Source organism: Megascapheus bottae, chromosome 15 (genome assembly GCF_031878675.1).
Source record: "Megascapheus bottae isolate mThoBot1 chromosome 15, mThoBot2.hap1, whole genome shotgun sequence".
Lineage (NCBI taxonomy): Eukaryota > Metazoa > Chordata > Mammalia > Rodentia > Geomyidae > Megascapheus > Megascapheus bottae.
In genome coordinates this window covers 55,222,661-55,241,103 of record NC_143523.1, presented here as the reverse complement: position 1 = coordinate 55,241,103, position 18,443 = coordinate 55,222,661, and the positions used below count along the sequence as shown (strand labels likewise).

The following is an 18,443-nucleotide window of genomic DNA, read 5'->3' as shown; positions in this document are numbered from 1 at the left end:
TGCAGCTGATCATATAAAATAATATTTATCCAAATGAACTCCAGGAAACGGAAATGAGGGGTTTTTCCTTTCTTTTTTTTCTTTTTATCTTGTTTATCTGTCTTTGAAAGGGTAAGGTGGGGTACAGAAATGGTGGGAGAATGGGTAAACAAATGCAGCAATGGTACTCATTAGGCACTATACTGAAATGAACTACAGAACTTGTAGGTGGGGACCTCAGGGGGTAACTGGGAGACAGCAAAGGAAAGGGTAACATTATGGCAAAAAGAAAAAAAAAATATATATATATATATATTCTTTACCTAACTTATGTAACTAAAACCCTTCTATAATAACCTTTATAATAATAATTAAAAATTTAAAAAATAGAAGAAAAGCTAATGTGGTATGTGACACTATGCAACTTGAAGAAAAAATGTTTCCAAACTCATGTATATTGTTTCTCTCACCCCTTTCAAAAACTATCCTAAAAGTCTAAACTTAAACCATGACTCAGGTTTGTAATCCTAATATACAAAGGCTGAGATCTGACAATCATGGTCTGAAGCCACCCTGGGTAAGAACTTTATCTCCAACTAACCACCAGAAAACTGGAAATACAGCTCTGGCTCAAAATGGTAGAGTGCTAGCCTTGAGAAAAAAGAAAGCCAAGGGACAATGCCCAGGCCCTGAACCCCTCAACCAACAGCAACAACAACAACAAAAAGTTCATGTTTCAGTTAGTTCTATCCCAGGGGAACAAGTCAAATTATCTTTATGTGAAAACTTTTCTTCTTCCTTTTTTTTTTTTTTTTTTTGGTGAAGGTCCTAGGGTTTTTTTTTGTGAAGACCAGCACTCTACCACCAGAGTCACAGTTCCATTTACACTTTCTTAGTGACTAATCGGAGACAATTTCATGCACTTTCCTGCCTAGCCTGGCTTTGAATCCAGATCCTAAGATCTGAGACTTGAGTAGGTAGGATTACAGGCTTCAGCCAAAGGCACCAGCTGAAAACTCATTAATTTATCTAAAAGTATTTATGTGAAAAGTCTTAATTTATCTAAGAACAGCAATGACCTAGAACAAAGGAAATACTACAACTGCTTTAGGGTGTTTTATCAGTTTTGAAACACATGGGTAATCTAATGCATTTCATATTTTGGCCAACTTTTAGTTTTTTCCTTCAAAAGATTTTCAGTACTTTAAACTTATTTGATATTAATTAGAGATAAATTTACATTTAACTGCATTATTAAAATGTAACTTTTAGGCTTCTCAAAAAATATATTTGAGCATACAGAAAAATAATCTTTGGCTTACCTGAAATGTTAAATTATCCAAAAGATGTTTAAAAGGAAAAAATAAATAGAAACTTTTTCAAGTATTGAATTTAAAATGGCCTTCATTTGGGACCATCTCAGAGAAACTGTCTCTTGCTCCCCAACTGGGGGTAGGGTGGAAGAAAATGAGCAAACACTAGCTACTCCAAATCTCCTCCAGTGCAATAGCAGGCTCTGAAACAAAGAATATGTAACTTAATCTCCTTTACTTCTTTCCTTCACAGCCACATTCAAAGTAACTTAGCCTCTCAAAATGGCAGCTTTCTAATGCCAACAGAAGGAAAAAGATCTATTCACTATTTTAGGAGGAGCCAGAAAAGAAAAAAGAAAATTAAAGAAACAAGAAGAAATCAAGTCACTTCAAAAAAATTCTGTTAGATATCAAAGCTAACAGACAAATATATAAAGCCAATTCTAATTGAAGGCTGTTACTTGAATAAGATTCAATAAAATGCAGCTGAAGTTTTAAGAAAAATCAGCCTTGCTAATCCAGGGTGGATTTAGTATTTATTTTGGATCTGCAATAAAGACAGATAGCTATAAAAATTAGTATAAAACAGGCTGGGAGCGGGGCCTAGTGGTAGAGTGCTTGCCTAGCATACATGAAGCCCTGGGTTCGATTCCTCAACCATATACAAAGAAAAAGCCAGACGTTGCCAGACACCAGTGCCTCATGCCTGTAATCCAGCTACTCAGGAGGCTGAGATCTGAGGATTACAGTTCAAAGCCAGCCTTGAGCTTAAGAGTTCAAGGACAGGGCCCAAGCCAAGAGGTCAAACAAAAAAACTAAGAAGTGGCTCAAGAAGTAGAGCACTATCCTTGAGAAAGTTCAAGGACAGTGCCCAGGCCCTGAGTAGAAACCTCAGGACTGGCAAAAAAAAAAAAAAAAAGAGTAAATTATGGACTTTTTTTTGGTGGCTCATGGGGCTTGAATTCTGCCTAGGTGCTGTCCACCTGAGTTCTTCAACTCAAGGCCCTACCCTTGAGCTAAGCTCCACTTCCTGTTTTTTCTAGAAGTTAATTAGAGATAAGAGTCTCAGGTCCTTCTGTGCCCAGGCTGGCTTTGAACTTTGATCCTCAGATCTCAGCCTCCTGAGTAGCTAAGATTACAGGTGTAAACCACCATGACCAGCAAATTATAGACTTTTAATTCTTGTATTACCTTTTCATTTACCCTAGTAAAAGAAATATTTTCATCTGGCTATCGGGAAGAGAACAGACTGTTAGGAAAATACCAAAGAACATACATAATAAGTTCTGTCCCATTGACAAAAATTCTTAAATATATCCTAAAATACCAACAGGTACTTTTCCATTCATGACTTAATCTGATTTTCACAAGATAGATATGAAGAGGATGGTGGGAGTCTTCTGGCCCTAGATTATATCCTTAAATTAATGTCCATAAATAACAGTAAGAGCACAGTATCATCCCTACTTCACCACAGAAATGAGTTCAGAGAAGTAATTTGCCTAAAGTCTCTGTGCTGATACACAGAAATTCACTCTGGTCCAATTCTAGTCCCTTCCTTTATCCAAATAAACAAAATTAACAGTTTAAACTTACGTACCTGACTAAAAGCCTATAAAGAGGAGCCAGGTGGCTCACGCCTGTAATCCTACTTAGGAGGCTGAGATCTGAGGATCAAGGTTCAAAGCCAGCCTGGGCACAAAAGGACTTAAGACTCGTTATCTCCAATTAACCTCTAGAAAACAGGAAGTGGGGCTTGGCTCAAGGGTAGGGTGATAGCCTGAGCTCAGCACCCAGGCCTAGGGATAGGGTGAGAGCCTTGAGCTGAAGAGCTCAGGGACAGTGCCCAGGCTGAGTGCAAGTCCCATGACCTCCCATGACAAAAACATTCCTAGAAACTGTGAATCTATTACTTTAAATGGTAAAAAAAAAAAAAGGTGCTGGTAAATATTATTACTAAATGTACTAAAAACAGCACCAATTTTGAGATAGGGTAATTATCCTTTGGGCCCAATCTAATAGCATGAGTCCCCTAAAAGCAGAGATCTTTTCTCCACTATGTTTATAGAGAGAAGGAAGTGACAAAAGGTCAAAGAAATGAGACTTGTTGACCAAGAAGATAAGCAGACAGCAGTCACAAACCAAGAATGTGAAAGACCTACAAAAGCTGAAAAGGGCAAAGAACCACAGTCCCATAGAACTTCCAGAAAGAAATTCATCCCTGAAGACACCTTCATTTTACTCGGGTGACTGCTGACATGCAGAATTATAAGGAAATAAATTTGTGTTCTTTAAACCATTACAGTTTGTGTTAATTTGTTACAGCAGCAAAAGAAAATCTGTATAATAACTGTATAAGTAATTGACTATTTGATATTCTAAATTAACTAATACCATCATACAATATCTAAAAACCAATCTGTCAAGAAGAAAATATATACTCCAAAAATTAGAAATTGTGCTCCCTATACAAATAAAATGAAAATACAGATAAGCTTTCACTGTAATAACTGAATTATGGTTTGTTGCTTAAATAATTCTGGTCCACTGCTAGGTTTTTCAACTGTCCTTACCCACTCCTAATAAGGCGGCAAATGTGAAAACAAAACATTGAACTTCCAAAACAGAGCTGGTTAACTGGTGTGTATCTGTATCTGTGTCTATGTTTGTGTATTTGTGTGTGTAAATAAACAGAATGATGAAAGCACATACACAGAAAAAAAGACTACAGTAAAAAAATAGGATTAGTAAAGAGATATATGAGAATACTTAAAACAAGGTAATAGGGCGGTGGGCTGTTGAACAGAATGTGCAATTCTGTGTAATTTGATATTTGCTAAGGAACTGTGCTAGATGCAATAATAATGAATATGATAATCCTTAATTTGGATACTACTGTAGTTCCACTTATACAAGAAGAAACTGAGCAAAGAACAACAGTTACATAACTGAGCAAAATCACACAGCTAAGAGTGGCAAGGCCAGAAATCAAACCCTGGTATTTTTGGTCACAATCCCCAGTAACTATAAAATTAATTAAATAAACTGATTAACTTAAATATTTCAACCCAAATGTCTAGGCTTTATTATTGGTTCACTTTACCAGTATACCATATTGTTCTACAGAGAGTACAGAAAGTGATAAACCTTCTTTTTAGCTCTTTAATTCAAAATAGGAATACATTTAGATAGAAAAAAAACAACACAAAAACCCAAACCTGTCATTTCGGCAGCCCTACTATTTAAAATCTGGATTACACTGACAGAACTTACCTAAGTAAGAATTACTATATATTATATGAGATACAGATCAGGAAATAATACTAGTAATTATACACACTGCAACAATACTATAATAATACTATTATAGGGGTCACAGGCACTGTTTCCTAACCTGTAACAGATCTAAAGTTTTGATTTTAGTCAACAGCTGTATAGCTATTATTTTACCTAAAAGTTAAAATTTTATCCCAAAGGTAAAAAGTAAGGATGTATAAATGGCACCTGTTTAGCTGTGATACTAACTGCTGGTGAGTTCCCCAAATAGTTAAATCTTCTAAATTTGATTGCTTAGAAAAACTCTGTCAAGCAAGTGTCCACAAAATTAAAACTGATAATAAAGCTAGACCAGTGTAAGCTCATGTACATGTGTTCCAATTTGTAAGAAGAGGTTTGACGGCGCTGATAATGCATCATCTTAAAATGCTATGTATAATAGAGACAATTAAGAGTTTCTAGATTGCTAAACTTTCAATATTACAAGGAAATTCTGAGTTTTGTTGTTGTAGGTGGTTTTTAGGGGGAAGAAGGGTTTTGCCAGTCCTGGGGTTTGAACTCAGAGCCTGAGCACTGTCCATGGGCTTTCTCAAGGCTAGCACTCTGCCAATTGAGCCACAGCACCATTTCCAGTTTTTTCTATGTATGTGATACCAAGGAACCAAACCACGGTCTTTGTACATGCTAAGCAATCACTCTATCACTAGGCCAAACTCCCAGCTCCTGTCATTGTAGTTTTGATTCTCTCTGGAGTATTTTCAGTGCAGCTCATTCAGTGCAGCTCACAGAGATAACTCCTAGAAGTATTTCTCAAACAGGTGAACTTTTAAATAGTTGATTCTGTTGGGTTTTGTATTTTCTTTGTAAAACTTTGTTGTCTGTTGATATTTTGTGTAAGTACAACTTTATAGCAATATGAGTAGCATTTTTCATACTAGAACATGACCCACAAGTGTAGACTTAAGAGTAGACTCCAAGCTGGGGGCATGAGTGGCTCACACCTATAATCCTAGCTATTCAGGAGACGGAGATCAGAGATGACAATTCAATTATCAGCCCTAGCAGGAAAGTTTGTGAGACTTACTCTTTTTTGGTTTGTCAGTTGTAGGACTTGAACTCAGGGCCTGGGTGCTGACCCTGAGCTCTTCTGCTCAGGGTTAGCATTCTACCACTTTGAATCTCAGCTACACTTCCGGTTTTTGAATGATTAATATAATTAGAGATAAGAGTCTCAGAACAGGGACTTTTCTACCTGGCCTGACTTTGAATCAAGATCCTCAGATTTCAGCCTCCTGAGTATCTAGGGGCACTGATTCCACCCAACCTGTTTGTCATTCCTCCTTCAATGTGGAATTAGATCAAATCAATTGGAATATATACCATTCTGGTAATCCAGAAAAAGACCCTTATGGTTAATTGGTGGCTAACTTTATATAAAACTGTTCAGAGATAGCACACAGAAAACCTTTCAGACAAGAGAGAAGTATGTCCTTTGCTGAATACAAGTTTTTAATTTTGATCAAGTCTACTTTTTATATCCTTTTTTCTTTGATGGCTCATGCTTCTGGTGTCATATCTAAGAAGCTTATACAAGATCACAAAGATTTATGTCTATGCTTTTCTTCTATGAGCTTTATGGTTTTAGCTCTTATATTTAGGTCTTTGATCCATTTTGAGTTAATTTTTATATAGGACATGAGGCAGAAGTCCAACTTCATTCTTTTATAATTAGATATCCAGATGTCCCAGGATTGTTCTCTTGGTTTTTGAGGCCCTTTTTATCTTAGGATTTTTGTTTCACTACAGAGCATGTGAATGCATTCAACTAAGAGCAGGAACTAGAGAAGAAATATTCCATTTTTTTCTATATTATATAAAAAACTATGGTGGAAAGGAATGAGAAACTGCTGGAGAGACCTGAAGAGTAATTTTAGGAAACAGTACATGTTAAAGTGTGGTATCTGAAAGTTAATTCATTTGAAATTATCAGTGTGTTAATGTATCTCTAGGAGTTGTCTATTCTCCACATCCAAGACCAGTGTTAAATACTGTTCAACACACTACTCCCTCAATTCTAGAAGTGAGAGTTTCACTTATGAACTTTTCTTAATATTGCAATTGAATAAATAATGAGACAAAGCTTAGGATGAATTTGGGAAAAAGCAGCCTAAAATTTTTCAGCCTGAATCACTTAGCCAAACAGCAACGCTTACTTTCAAAGCATTTAACAGCATATTTAATTCAATATATGCTTAAACAGAACAGAATTCTTTTAAAAAAAAAAAAAAACCTTTTACAGCAAGAATAATAATTTAAAGTAGTAAGACATGTAGCATCGGGTCCACTAGTTTACTCACCTCCTGTGTAGCTTCCCTTCAAACAAATGTCAAATAATCTGAGGGTTATATTTTCCATGTCATTTGTTCATTTGTTGAAATGAGATCTCACCAAGTAGCCCAGACTGTCTGAAACTCACAATTGTCCTACTTCAGTCTCCTGTGTGATAATAAAGAAGCACCTCTATAGGACTTCCTTATAGTTTAATATTCCTGACCAAGGGGAGGTCATTCTAAGCATGTGTAATAGGCTCTTAGTCCCATTTTTGCCTGAGGCTGGCCTTAGACTACTATCCTCCTTCCTCTACCTCCTGAATAGCTAGAATTATAGCCTGTGTCCTGCTGAAAGTAAATTATTTTTCTTAGTGGGACTGGGGTTTGAATTCAAGAACTTGTAATACTTAGGCAAGTATTCTACTAACTGAGCCTTCTAGCTATCTTGAAAAAAAAAATAATAGCTAAAGCAAAAGAGGTTGGAGGGCTGCAAAGTAGGTTCATGTGGTAAAATGCCTACCCAGCAAGCACAAAATTCTGAATTCAAACCCCAGGACTGCCAAAAAGTAAATAAAATAATTGAAAACAGGATCATAAAGATGTATTTGCACTCAGTGTAGCACTATGCTCAACAGACAAGATGTAGAATCAAAATATAAAGGACCATCAAAAACTGGGTGATAAATACACACAAAGAAATACCAAGTACTTAAAAAGAAAAATTTTTCATATGCTACAACATGGATGACGCATGAGAGCTTTACATGAGGTATCTAAAGTAATCAAACACAGAAAATAGAATGCTGGCTGTCAGGTATAAGGAGGAGAGGGAAATACAAAACTATTTTACAGTTACTAAGTTCTAGTCAGATAAGATGAAAAAGTTCTATAACCTGTTATACAGCCATGTATATGTAACTATTAACACTGTGTTGTACACCTAAAATTGTTAACACAGTGATTTTTGTATTAACACAGTAATTTTATATTGTTGGGGTTTATTATCATATTTTTTAAAGTAGAGAATGAGACAGACGGATTTAACCAACATAAGGGTTTCCCAACTAATCAATATAGCAAGCAAAAGCAAAGGACATGAGGATATTTGTGATGGCACAATTATAATATACAACAAGAATTACACTGACTTGAGAATTGTGAGGATATGCAGAGAAAAAGTGAAAAGATTCCTAAGAAGCAAAGAGTACCTTGTTGGTACTACAAGGAGTAAACTGGTAAGACAGAATATGATAATAAAAATAGTTGAAAATAAAATTTTGAAGGAAGATTACAATTATATTGCATAATAGATCTGGTGCAGGACCACAGGTGGCTAAGATGAAGTACAAGACACGAGAAGAGGTCAAGAAACTCAATGTCCACAAGAAGTGGTAGAGATAGCATACACCTTCATGCTGAGATAATCAAGAAACAGACAAAAGTAGTAATGAAGACAAAGCCATACAAAATAAAATCATGAGTAAAGCAAGGTTTCAAAAAAAAAAAACTGACACTGAAAAATATCATTTTTGTTGAAAGTCAAGGAAAGTGAAAAGGAGTATCCTAGAGGTAGCAGAGGAGCAAAAGGGAAGATAAATCACTTCCAGGGCTAAAAGAAAGGGAGCTTGGGGCCAGGAGTTTGGCCTAGTGGTTAAAGTGCTTGCCTAGCATGCATGAAGACCCAGGTTCGATTCCTCGGTACCACATACATAGATAAAAGCCAGAAGTGGTGCTGAGGCTCAAGAGGTAGAGCTCTAGCCTTGAGAAAGTCCAAGGACAGTGCTCAGGCCCTGAGCTCAAGCCCAGGACTGGCAAAAAAAAAAAAAAAAAAAAAAAGAAAGGGAGCTTGGAAGAGAAATCCCACCCCTTGAAGTACAAAAGACTAATATCTTCTGTTGTGAATCAATTACCCTAGTAGAACTTATTAATTAGGGCCCATGGCCTCAGAAAATTCAAGGAGGCCTTGAACTTGGGGGAAAAAAAATGGTAGAGCATTAGCCTTGAGAAAGCCCACAGGGCCCAGGCACTGAGTTCAAGCCCCAGAACTGGCAAAAAATAAAAAATTTTTAAAAATTAAAGGAAAAAATTCATCTTTATTTACTGACCTTGACTAAACATTAATTTTTTCCTTTAACTATGAGATTGGCAAGGATTAGCATTAACAATTCCTGTGATTTTTGTAACCAAAGACATTGGATATTCCAGTATGGAGATTCCTCAAGAAACTGAAAAACCGAACTACCCTCTGCTACAGTGATACCACCTCTGGGCATTTATCTGAAAAACTTCAAGACAGAATACAATAAAGACACCTTTACATCCCAGTTCATTGTAGCATTATTTACAATATCCGAATTATAGAAACAGACAAGATGGCTTACAACTGATGAATGACTGATGAATGGATTGGTGAAGGGGTAGAGATGGGAGGGAGAAGAAGCAGGGGAATAAAATGGAATTGAATAGAACAGAATAACATTTTTGCCCAGGCTAGTCTAAACACAATCCTATTTTATGCCTCCTTAGCTGGTCCAAAACAAGTTTTTTTTATAGAAGGAGACAGAAATCAGAAAATACTTTTAGCTGTTTCAAGACACTCAGAAACAACCAGTTTTGTGTTAGCCGTTAAAACTCTTCAAAAGCTAGGCAGTTCATGCCCATAATCCTAGATATCTGGGTACCTGAGATTGTTTGGATTGCCATTTAAGGCCAGCCCATGGGGTGGGGGTGATGGCACAAAACCCCTGGATGTAGTGATAAACATCTGTTATCCTAGCTATAGGAAGCTTACTATAGGTGTACTGCATTTAGGCATGTACCTAAGCAGTAAGAAAAACCCTATCTCAAAAAAAGTAAAATGAAGGGCTGCAAAGCTATCTACAAATTGAATGTAATGCCCATCAAAATCCCAACATTCTTTAATGATATAGAGGAAGCAATCCAAAAACGTATATGGAGTAATAGAAGACACCAAACAATCTTCAATAGGAAGAGAAGTGCTAAAGGAATTATAAATTTCAAACTATTATAAAGCTGTAGTAATAATAACTTTAAAAAAAAAAAGCTTGATACTGGCACAAGAATAGGCCTGAGGACCAATGGAACAGAGGGCCCAGAAATGAACCCACACACCTAAAGCCACCATCTGATAAGGGAGTCAAAAACAGGATAGAAGAAAGACAACAATCTCTTCCACAAATAGTGCTCCCAAAATTGGCTATACCAATGTGGAAAACTGAAGCCAGATCCTTAGCTATCACCCTGTACCTGAATCAATTTCAAACAAACAAAAAAAAAACCTCACTGCAATGCCAGATACCATGAAAATAGGGAACACTAGGGCTCCTAGGCATGGGTCAAAACTTCCTAAAATCTAGAACCAAAACAAATCAAAGAAAGAATGGATAAATGGGATTGCATCTAACTGAAGAGTTTCTACATGGGAAAGGACATAGCTAACAAGGTAAATAGCCCACTGACTGGGAGATCTTTACTAGATATGCATCTAACAAAGGCCTCACATTATATTTGGAGTTTAAAAAGTAAACTTCCAGGGGCCAGGAGTTTGGTCTAGTGTAGTGTTTGCCTAGTATACTCGAAGACCCAGGTTCGATTTCTCAGTACCACATACATAGAAAAAGCAGGAAGTGGTGCTGTGACTCGCGTGGCAGACCACTAACCCAAGGACAGTGCTCAGACCCTGAATTCAAGCCCCAGGATTGGCAAAATAAAAAAACTCTCCCCCCCCCCCCAAAAAAAATCCTCCAAGAAACAACCCAATAATGAATGGGCTAAAGACTTAAACAGAGACTTCTCAGAAGTAAAAATGGCCAACAGATACATGAACAGACGTTCAACATCTCTGGCCAAAAAGAAATGCAAATCAAAACAATACTGAGATTCTACTTCACCTCAGTTATAATGGCCATTATCAAGAAAAGTAACAACAACAGATGCCAGCGGGGATACAGTCAAACTATACTACACTGTTAGTGGGAATGCAAACTTGTTCAACCACTCTGGAAAGCAGTATGAAGGCTCTATGCAACTTCCCTATGACCCAGTTATTCCACTCCTGGGCATTTATCCAACGGACCACAAATCAGGCCACATGAAACCTACTGGCACAACCATGTTCATTGCAGCATTTTTACCATCTCCAAGATATGGAATCCATCTAGATGCCCCTCAGTGGACAAATATATCAAGAAAATACAGTATAAATACATAATGGAATTCTACACTCCTATCTGAAAGAATGATATTGCCCCATTTGTAAGGAAATGGAAAGACTTGAAAAATATACTAAGCAAAGTAAGCCAGACCCAAAGAAACATAAGGTGTATAGTTTCCCTCGTTTGTAGTAATTAGACTATGCTTATAAATCTACATGTAAACACAATGGATAATGAAAGAAAAAAATTTACACTTGGACATTTACACTTGGAGGATGGTTTCAGGCATATCACAAAGGCACAATCCCTATTTGTATATGACCATATAAAATGTTTATTGTGGCTCACACCTGTAATCCTAGCTACTCAGGAGGCTGAGATCTGAGGATCATGGTTCAAAGCCAGCCCGGGCACTAAAGACCATGAGACTCTTATCTCCAATTAGCCACTAGAAAACCGGAAGTGATGCTGTGCCTCAAGGGGTAGGGTGGTAGCCTTGAGCTGAAGAGATCAGGGACAGTGTCCAGGTGGAGTTCAAGCCCCACTACCGACCAAAACAAAAAGCATTTGATTCAACTTGTACTATGTTACTTTGGATTTAAAATTAGGTAATAAGGGCTGGGAGTTTGGCCTAGTGGTAGAGTGCTTGCCTAGCATGCACCAAGACCCAGGTTCAATTCCTTGTTACCACATACATAGAAGTGGTACTGTGGCTCAAGTGGTAGAGCTCTAGCCTTACGAAAACCCATGGAGAGTGCTCATGCCCTGAGCCCAAGCCCAGGACCAGCCAAAAAAAAAAAAAAAAAAAAAATTAGATAAAAAAATGAGAATAACATGTTTTCTTTCCTCTTGTTTTGTTTTGTTTTTTCCTTTGGGGGGGAGGAATGAGGGATAGGAATGCCCCTCTGATCTGATTTTACCAGAATGATTATCACTAGCGTCAAAAAAAAAATCTTTCCTTTTGCAAATCTGATCTGTGTGAGATAAGAAATACCAATCTGCGTGAGATAAGAAATACCAATTATTTTTAAATTCTTATTTATAAAAACAAAACAAAACCCTGGCTCTTTTAAAGGGTTATCTTTGGCAATTTTTTCTACTTCTTTACCAACTGCTTGATAAACTAAAGCTTTTCCACTTTTACTGACAATCAGTATTGGTCAATAGCTCAAGATGATCACAGAATACTGACAAAGAGGAAAGCAATGACACATCTGCTACAGCAACAGCATTACCCGTTTACTACCACTTTTACTACATCTACTTTTGATGTATAATTTAATAAGATATTGATTCAGCTCTGAAGATATAAACAGGAATTGTAAATTTAACCCCAAAAAGAGATGTTACTTTAAGAAAAGAACTTGAGGAGCTTCTAGGAAATAGGATACATCTAAAGTATGAATCAAATGCATGTTGTACAATTTAAAATGTACATATAATTATTGATAAAAACATGCTCAATTCATTTAATAATGTTTTCCTTTCAAAATTTCTTTTGCTATTTCTGCAACAGAACTTACGAGTAAGAAATGCACAGATGTCTAGCAGATGTATAATTTCAGCGCTGATTCTCCTCTTTCTAGCTTCCTTTTGCTGGAGGTTTTAGATTTTCATTTCCATCTGGTTGTTGACCTTCATTCATTTAGGTTCTACTCCCACCACATCTTATTCTATTTTAGACCGTTATTACAAAACAAAACATCAAATTTGAAACATCTTAAGTCTTAAAACTTGCACAGCTAAAAAGGAAAAGGAGAAAGAAGGCACAGAAGTGGGGGTGGGGGGAGGGTTAAAAAAAAAAAGCCACAACTAGTTAACTAGAACTGGCAGCCATATTTTGAAATTTTTCTATTTAGACAACATCCCTTAATTTGAGGGTTCTTACATTTTGGATTCAGATATTCAGACACCGTGTATAAATTACTCAACTTATTTTCTGAAATTCTTATCTGATAGTAGAAACATTTTTTAAAAAAGGTTTCACTTTTATTTTTTTCAAAAAACTTAGTGTTTTTGCTGAAGTACTTACAGATGTTATTTTTTAGTAGTGTATGGGGGACTTTACTTTTTCTTTGGGATTTGACTATGAACTTTCAATTTGTCCCGTTACCATTATTATTATTTTTTTTTTTTTGCCATAACCAGCGCTTGAACTCAGGGCCAAAGCTAGTGCTCTACCACTTGAGCTACGGCTCTACTTCCAGCCTTTTCTATGTATGTGGTGCCAAGGAATCAAACCCGGGTCTTTATGCATGCTAGGCAAGCACTCTTATCATTAGGCCAAACTCCTGGCCATGTGTTACCATTACTTTTTTAATCATTAAGGTAAAATGATTTTTTATTTATGTCAGTACTGGGGCTTGAACTCAAGGCCTCTTCCTCTGGTTACCACTGAAGGTTAGTACTATTTTTCCATTTGATGGTTGGTTGGTGGGCTTGAACTTGAGTCTTGGCACTGTCCCTGAGCCTCTTTGTGCTCCAGGCTAGCACTCTATCACTTGAGCCATTGCAGCACTTCCAGTTTTTGAGTGGCTCGTTAATCTAAGAGTCTTAGAGGGACTTTTCTGACTTTTGAACTGCAATCCTCAGATCTCAGCCTCCTGAGTATCTAGGATTACAGGCATGAGCCTCCATCACTGAAGTTAGTACTCTTACCACTTGAGTCATTTGCTGGTTAACTGGAAATGGAGTCTCACACTTTTCTGACTGGGCTCATTTTGTTAGGGGTTTGTCTTTTTTTCTTCTTCTTCTTTTAAAAAAATTCTTGTTCTTATAAAACTGATATACCAAGGGGTTACAGTTACTAGAGTCAGGGCAAAGAGTACATTTCTTTTTAGATACCGGCACCCCTTCCCCTTGCTCTCACAATTTTTCCCTTCTATCCTCATCCATCAATTATAGTTCATTTTCAACACTATGTCTAGTGAAGACCACTGATGCATTTTTTTTTACCCTTTGTCCCTTCATTTCTGGGCTGGTTTTAAGCAGTTCCTCCATGTTTTAGCCTCCTAGTGGCTTGAATTATGGTCATAGGATGCTCAGCTTGACTTTTGAGAAGAAAAACTTTCCAAAAATTAAAATGATTTTGAAATGCCTACATGAAAAGTTTTTAGCAGCTTTTGTAGAAAAAAATTATTTAGGGCCGGGAGTTTGGCCTAGTGGTTAAAGTGCTTGCCTAGCATGCACGAAGACCCGGGTTCGATTCCTTGGTGGTGAGGCTCAAGTGGTAGAGCTCTAGTCTTGAGAAAGTCCAAGGACAGAGCTCAGGCTCTGAGCTCAAGCCCCAGGACTGGCAAAAAAAAAAAAAAAAAAAAGAAAAGAAAAGAAAAGAAATTATTTTAAAAAAATTATTTAAAATATGCAGTCTGCACCAATAGTAAGAAAAACAATATCTCACTCCAAAAACTGCCATAAATGGGCTTGAGCACTTAATTTTCAGTGGTAGAGTCAATAGTTTTCATCTTTTTTCTTGAGCTCTGAGTAAATTTTAAATGTATTCTAAAAAACAATACAAAGTACAACTATTACATAAATATCTATATAATACTACTGAGTAATATTCAATATTCATAATAAAGTTGCAAGAAAATGCTATGTATATGACAACCATGGACTGAACCAGGTCCTGAGTTCAAACCCTATGACCAACAAAAAAATAAAAATAAAAAACACATATAGATCTCAGAAATGAGTTTCTAAAACTACAGAATTTAAGGAAAACATCTCAATGTTTTCTTTCTTTCTTTGGATTTGGGCACTGTCCATGAGCTTCTTTTGCTCAAGACCAGCATTCTACCATTTGAGCCACAGCACCACTTCTGCCTTTTTCTGCTCATATGATACCAAGGAATCAAACCTGGGGCTTCACACATGCTAGGCAAGCAATCTACAACTAAGCCACATTTCCAGCCTTATTTTAACCCTTAAAATACAAGTTTTGATGTGAAGGGGGAAAAAAAAACAATACCAATCAAAAACTTTGCTACAGCCAAGTATTGGTGGCTCTTTGCCTGTAATCCTAGTTACTCAGGAGGCTGAGATCTAAGAACTGAGCTTCAAAGTCAGCCGGGGCAGGAAAGTCTGTGAGACTCTTATCTCCAATTAACCACCAGAAACCTGGAAATGGATCTGTGGCTCAAAGTGGTAGAACACTAGCTTTGAGCAAAAAGAGGTCAGGGACATTGCCCCATCCCTAAGTTCAACCCCCACAACATACACTACACTACATACATACATACATACATACATACATACATACATATAAACATACATACATATATCGTGTTAGTTACAAATACATTATAAATATCTATCAAGTTACCTACAATAACATTCTTGTACATTCTATAATATTTAAAAATAAGAATTATCAAAAGAAATCCAGTTTATCCCATTATATGTATTTAAACTAAGTGATGTTTTACTAAGTACCTCAAGTCCTCTAGCTAACACAAGCAAGTTGCCTTAACTCTACATAAAGAACAGGCAATAAAGCCAGGCTCAGACTCGGTGGCTGGTGACTATAATCCTAGCTACTAAGGAGGCTGAGATCTGAGGATCAAGGTTCAAAGCCAGCCTAAGCACAAAAGAGTGTGAGACTCTTATCTCCAATTAACCTCTGGAAAACAGGAAGTGGGGCTGAGGCTCAAGAGGGTAGGGTGGTAGCCTTGAGCTGAAGAGCTCAGGGACAGAGCCCAGGCCCAGAGTTCAAGCCCCACTGCCCACAAAAGAGGAGGTGGAAGAGGGGGAGAAAGAAGAGGAAGAGGAGGAGGAAGAAGAAGGAGGAAGAGGGAGGGGAGGGGGAAGAAGAAGAGGCAAAAACAAAAGCAAAGAAAAATGGGTTTGTTAATAATATAAACAAAAGAAGAATTAAGTCTGGTTTTTTTTGTTTTTCTTTTGTCATTGTGGGGCTTGAACTTTGGGCTTGGGAGGTATACCTGAGCTCAACTCAAGGCTAGTACTCTTCCACTTTGAGCCACAGCACTACTTCCTGTTTCCTGGTGTTTAATTGGAAATAAGAGTCTCACATGTCTGAGCTGGCTTTGAACCTCGATCTTGAGATGTCAGCCTCCTGTGTAGCAATGATTGGGAAGAATAAAATTCTACCCAAGCTATTTCTCTCACAAATATGTATCATAACAAGCATTAATTAAGCTATTATATAGCAAGTACTGTTAAATGTTCAACTACACTTACTCACCTGCTCCTCAGAGTGCTCTGTGAGAACCACTAATATCTCCATTTTCCATTTGAGAAAATAAAGTTTAGAGTTTCACTACTCTGCTGAAGATCACAAACCTAGTAAACAGCACAAAGTATATAATACAAGAAGTATATAGTGGACAAAACACTTAAGTAGCCAAGATTTAATTAACCCTTGTAGGTACTCATATCCAGATTAATGGAAAGTCAGTTCAATCATTCCTTATTCTTTTAAGAAATGAGTAACCAGCCAGGGAGCAATGACTCATACCTGTAACCCTACCTATTTAAGATGGCTGAGATCTAAGAATCATGATTCAAAGCCAGTCCTTGAGACTGTACTCTTATCTCCAATAAATCACCAAAATGGAAATGTGGCTCAAGTGATAAGAGCTCTGATCTTAAGTGAAGAAGCTCAGAGACAGCCTGCCTAAGCCCTGAGTTCAAACCACAGGACCTGCACAGAAAAATAAGAAATGTATATCTTCTTTGTATAAAATTTAACTTAAATGACTTATTTTATTTATTTATATAGTTATTTTTGTGGGTCGTGGAACCTGAACTCTGGGCTACTGCCCTACCCCTTGAACCATAGAACCACTTCCATGACATTGGGGGGGGGGGTGCTGGGACTGGAACTCAGGGCCTTAGCCCTGTCCCTGAGCCTCTCTTTGTGCTCAGGGCTAGCAGTCTACCACTTGGGCCCCAATGCCATTTCTGGCTTTTTCTGAGCAGTTTATGGGAGATAGGAGTCTCTGGAACTTTTCTGCCAATGCTGGCATCGAACCATGATCCTCAGATCTCAGCCTCCTGAGTTGCTAGGGTGACAGGCATGAGTCAGTAAATACCATGAGTTCGATCATGAAACAATTTATTAAACAAAACTGACAATATGGGACTGAAAAATCTTTCCCTATTAACTAAGTTACATAATTCGTGCACAGGGATTTAAAATGTTTGTTTTTTAAAATTGTTATCGACTTATTTCCACATTTATTCTAAAAAGTATTTGTAACTGGCCAGGAGTCAGCAGAGTGCTCGCCTAGTATGAATGAAGCCCTGGGTTTGATTCCTCACTACCACATACACAGAAAAAACCAGAAATGGCTTTTTCTACTAGTAGTAGAGCACTACTCTTGAGAACAAAAAAAGCCCAAGGACAGTGCTCAGGCCCTGAGCTTAAGCCTCAGGACCCCCTGCCCGTCCCCCCCCAAAAAATGAAATATACCCACAAATAAGGCAGGTTTCTTACACAAAAAAAAGAAACCTATCATCAAGTGACTCATTTGTTGATTTATTGTATATTTAAGTTTCTTCTGGTTATTCTTCATATACTAGTTTTCCCCCAGGTCTTAGGGCTTGAACTTAGGGCCTAGGCCCTGTTGCTGAGCTGTTTTTCACAACACTAGTGCTCAAGCACTTTGAGGCACAGTGCCACTTCATTTTCTGGTGGTTAATTGGAGATAAGAGTCTCATGGATTTTCCTGTCTAGGCTGGCTCTGAACAGTGATCTCAGCCTTCTGAGTAGCTAGGATTATAGGTGTGAGCCACCAGCAACGGGTTCTTCATATACTATTATTGTCTAATCCTTTTTGAAAAATGTAGACCATTAAGAACTTTATACAAAAAAAAATTCCCCTGAGAAAGAGAGAAAGGGGGAAACATTAACGACAAAAAAAAAATTAAGTCTTTTAACATTTCTACCTAGAAACTTTCTTTAGGTAGAACTCTACTATACTTTCTGTAAAATGCCCTGTCTTTGGTCTTTCTCAAGGCTAGCACTCTATACCACTTCAGCCACAGCACCACTTCTGGCTTTTTTCTGTGTATATGGTACTAAAGAATCAAACCCAGGGCTTCTTGCATGCTAGGCAAGCACTCTACCAGTAGGCCACTTTACCATGACCACTAGGCCACCCTCCCAGCCCCAATAAAATACAAATTTAAAATATTTTATTATGCCTATATTCATCCCAAATCTGTGTAATTATGCTGTTTATTTTTAAATACAAAGTAGGTTTCTACAATTAGCCTTTTTATTTTAAAAAAAAGCAAACTTATGTCTGTATATTCCCAAAACATATTACAGAGTTTCAAATGCTAATAAAACTACCAAAAACTATCATAACTATAAACTCCTACTTCAAAACTGAAACTCTACTTTT

At 37.2% G+C, this 18,443-nt stretch overlaps 1 protein-coding gene and 1 long non-coding RNA gene across 4 annotated transcripts in view; one reads left to right on the top strand and one right to left on the bottom strand.

Moving 5' to 3' along the window:
• Window positions 1-18,443, bottom strand: part of LOC150054371 (uncharacterized) — an 86,118-nt gene that overhangs the window by 57,306 nt on the left and 10,369 nt on the right. The gene's annotated exons all lie outside the window — the stretch shown is intronic.
• Window positions 1-18,443, top strand: part of LOC150054372 (golgin subfamily A member 2-like) — a 63,124-nt gene that overhangs the window by 35,653 nt on the left and 9,028 nt on the right. Inside the window, exon 2 of one of the 2 annotated variants that reach the window (XM_090346727.1) lies at window positions 1,546-1,794. The exons of the other annotated variant lie outside the window; for it this stretch is intronic. Coding sequence (XP_090202853.1) covers window positions 1,546-1,560 — 15 coding nt within the window. The 3' untranslated portion in view covers window positions 1,561-1,794. Of the gene's footprint in view, window positions 1-1,545; window positions 1,795-18,443 lie in introns of those variants that run through there. 2 annotated transcript variants of the gene reach the window in all.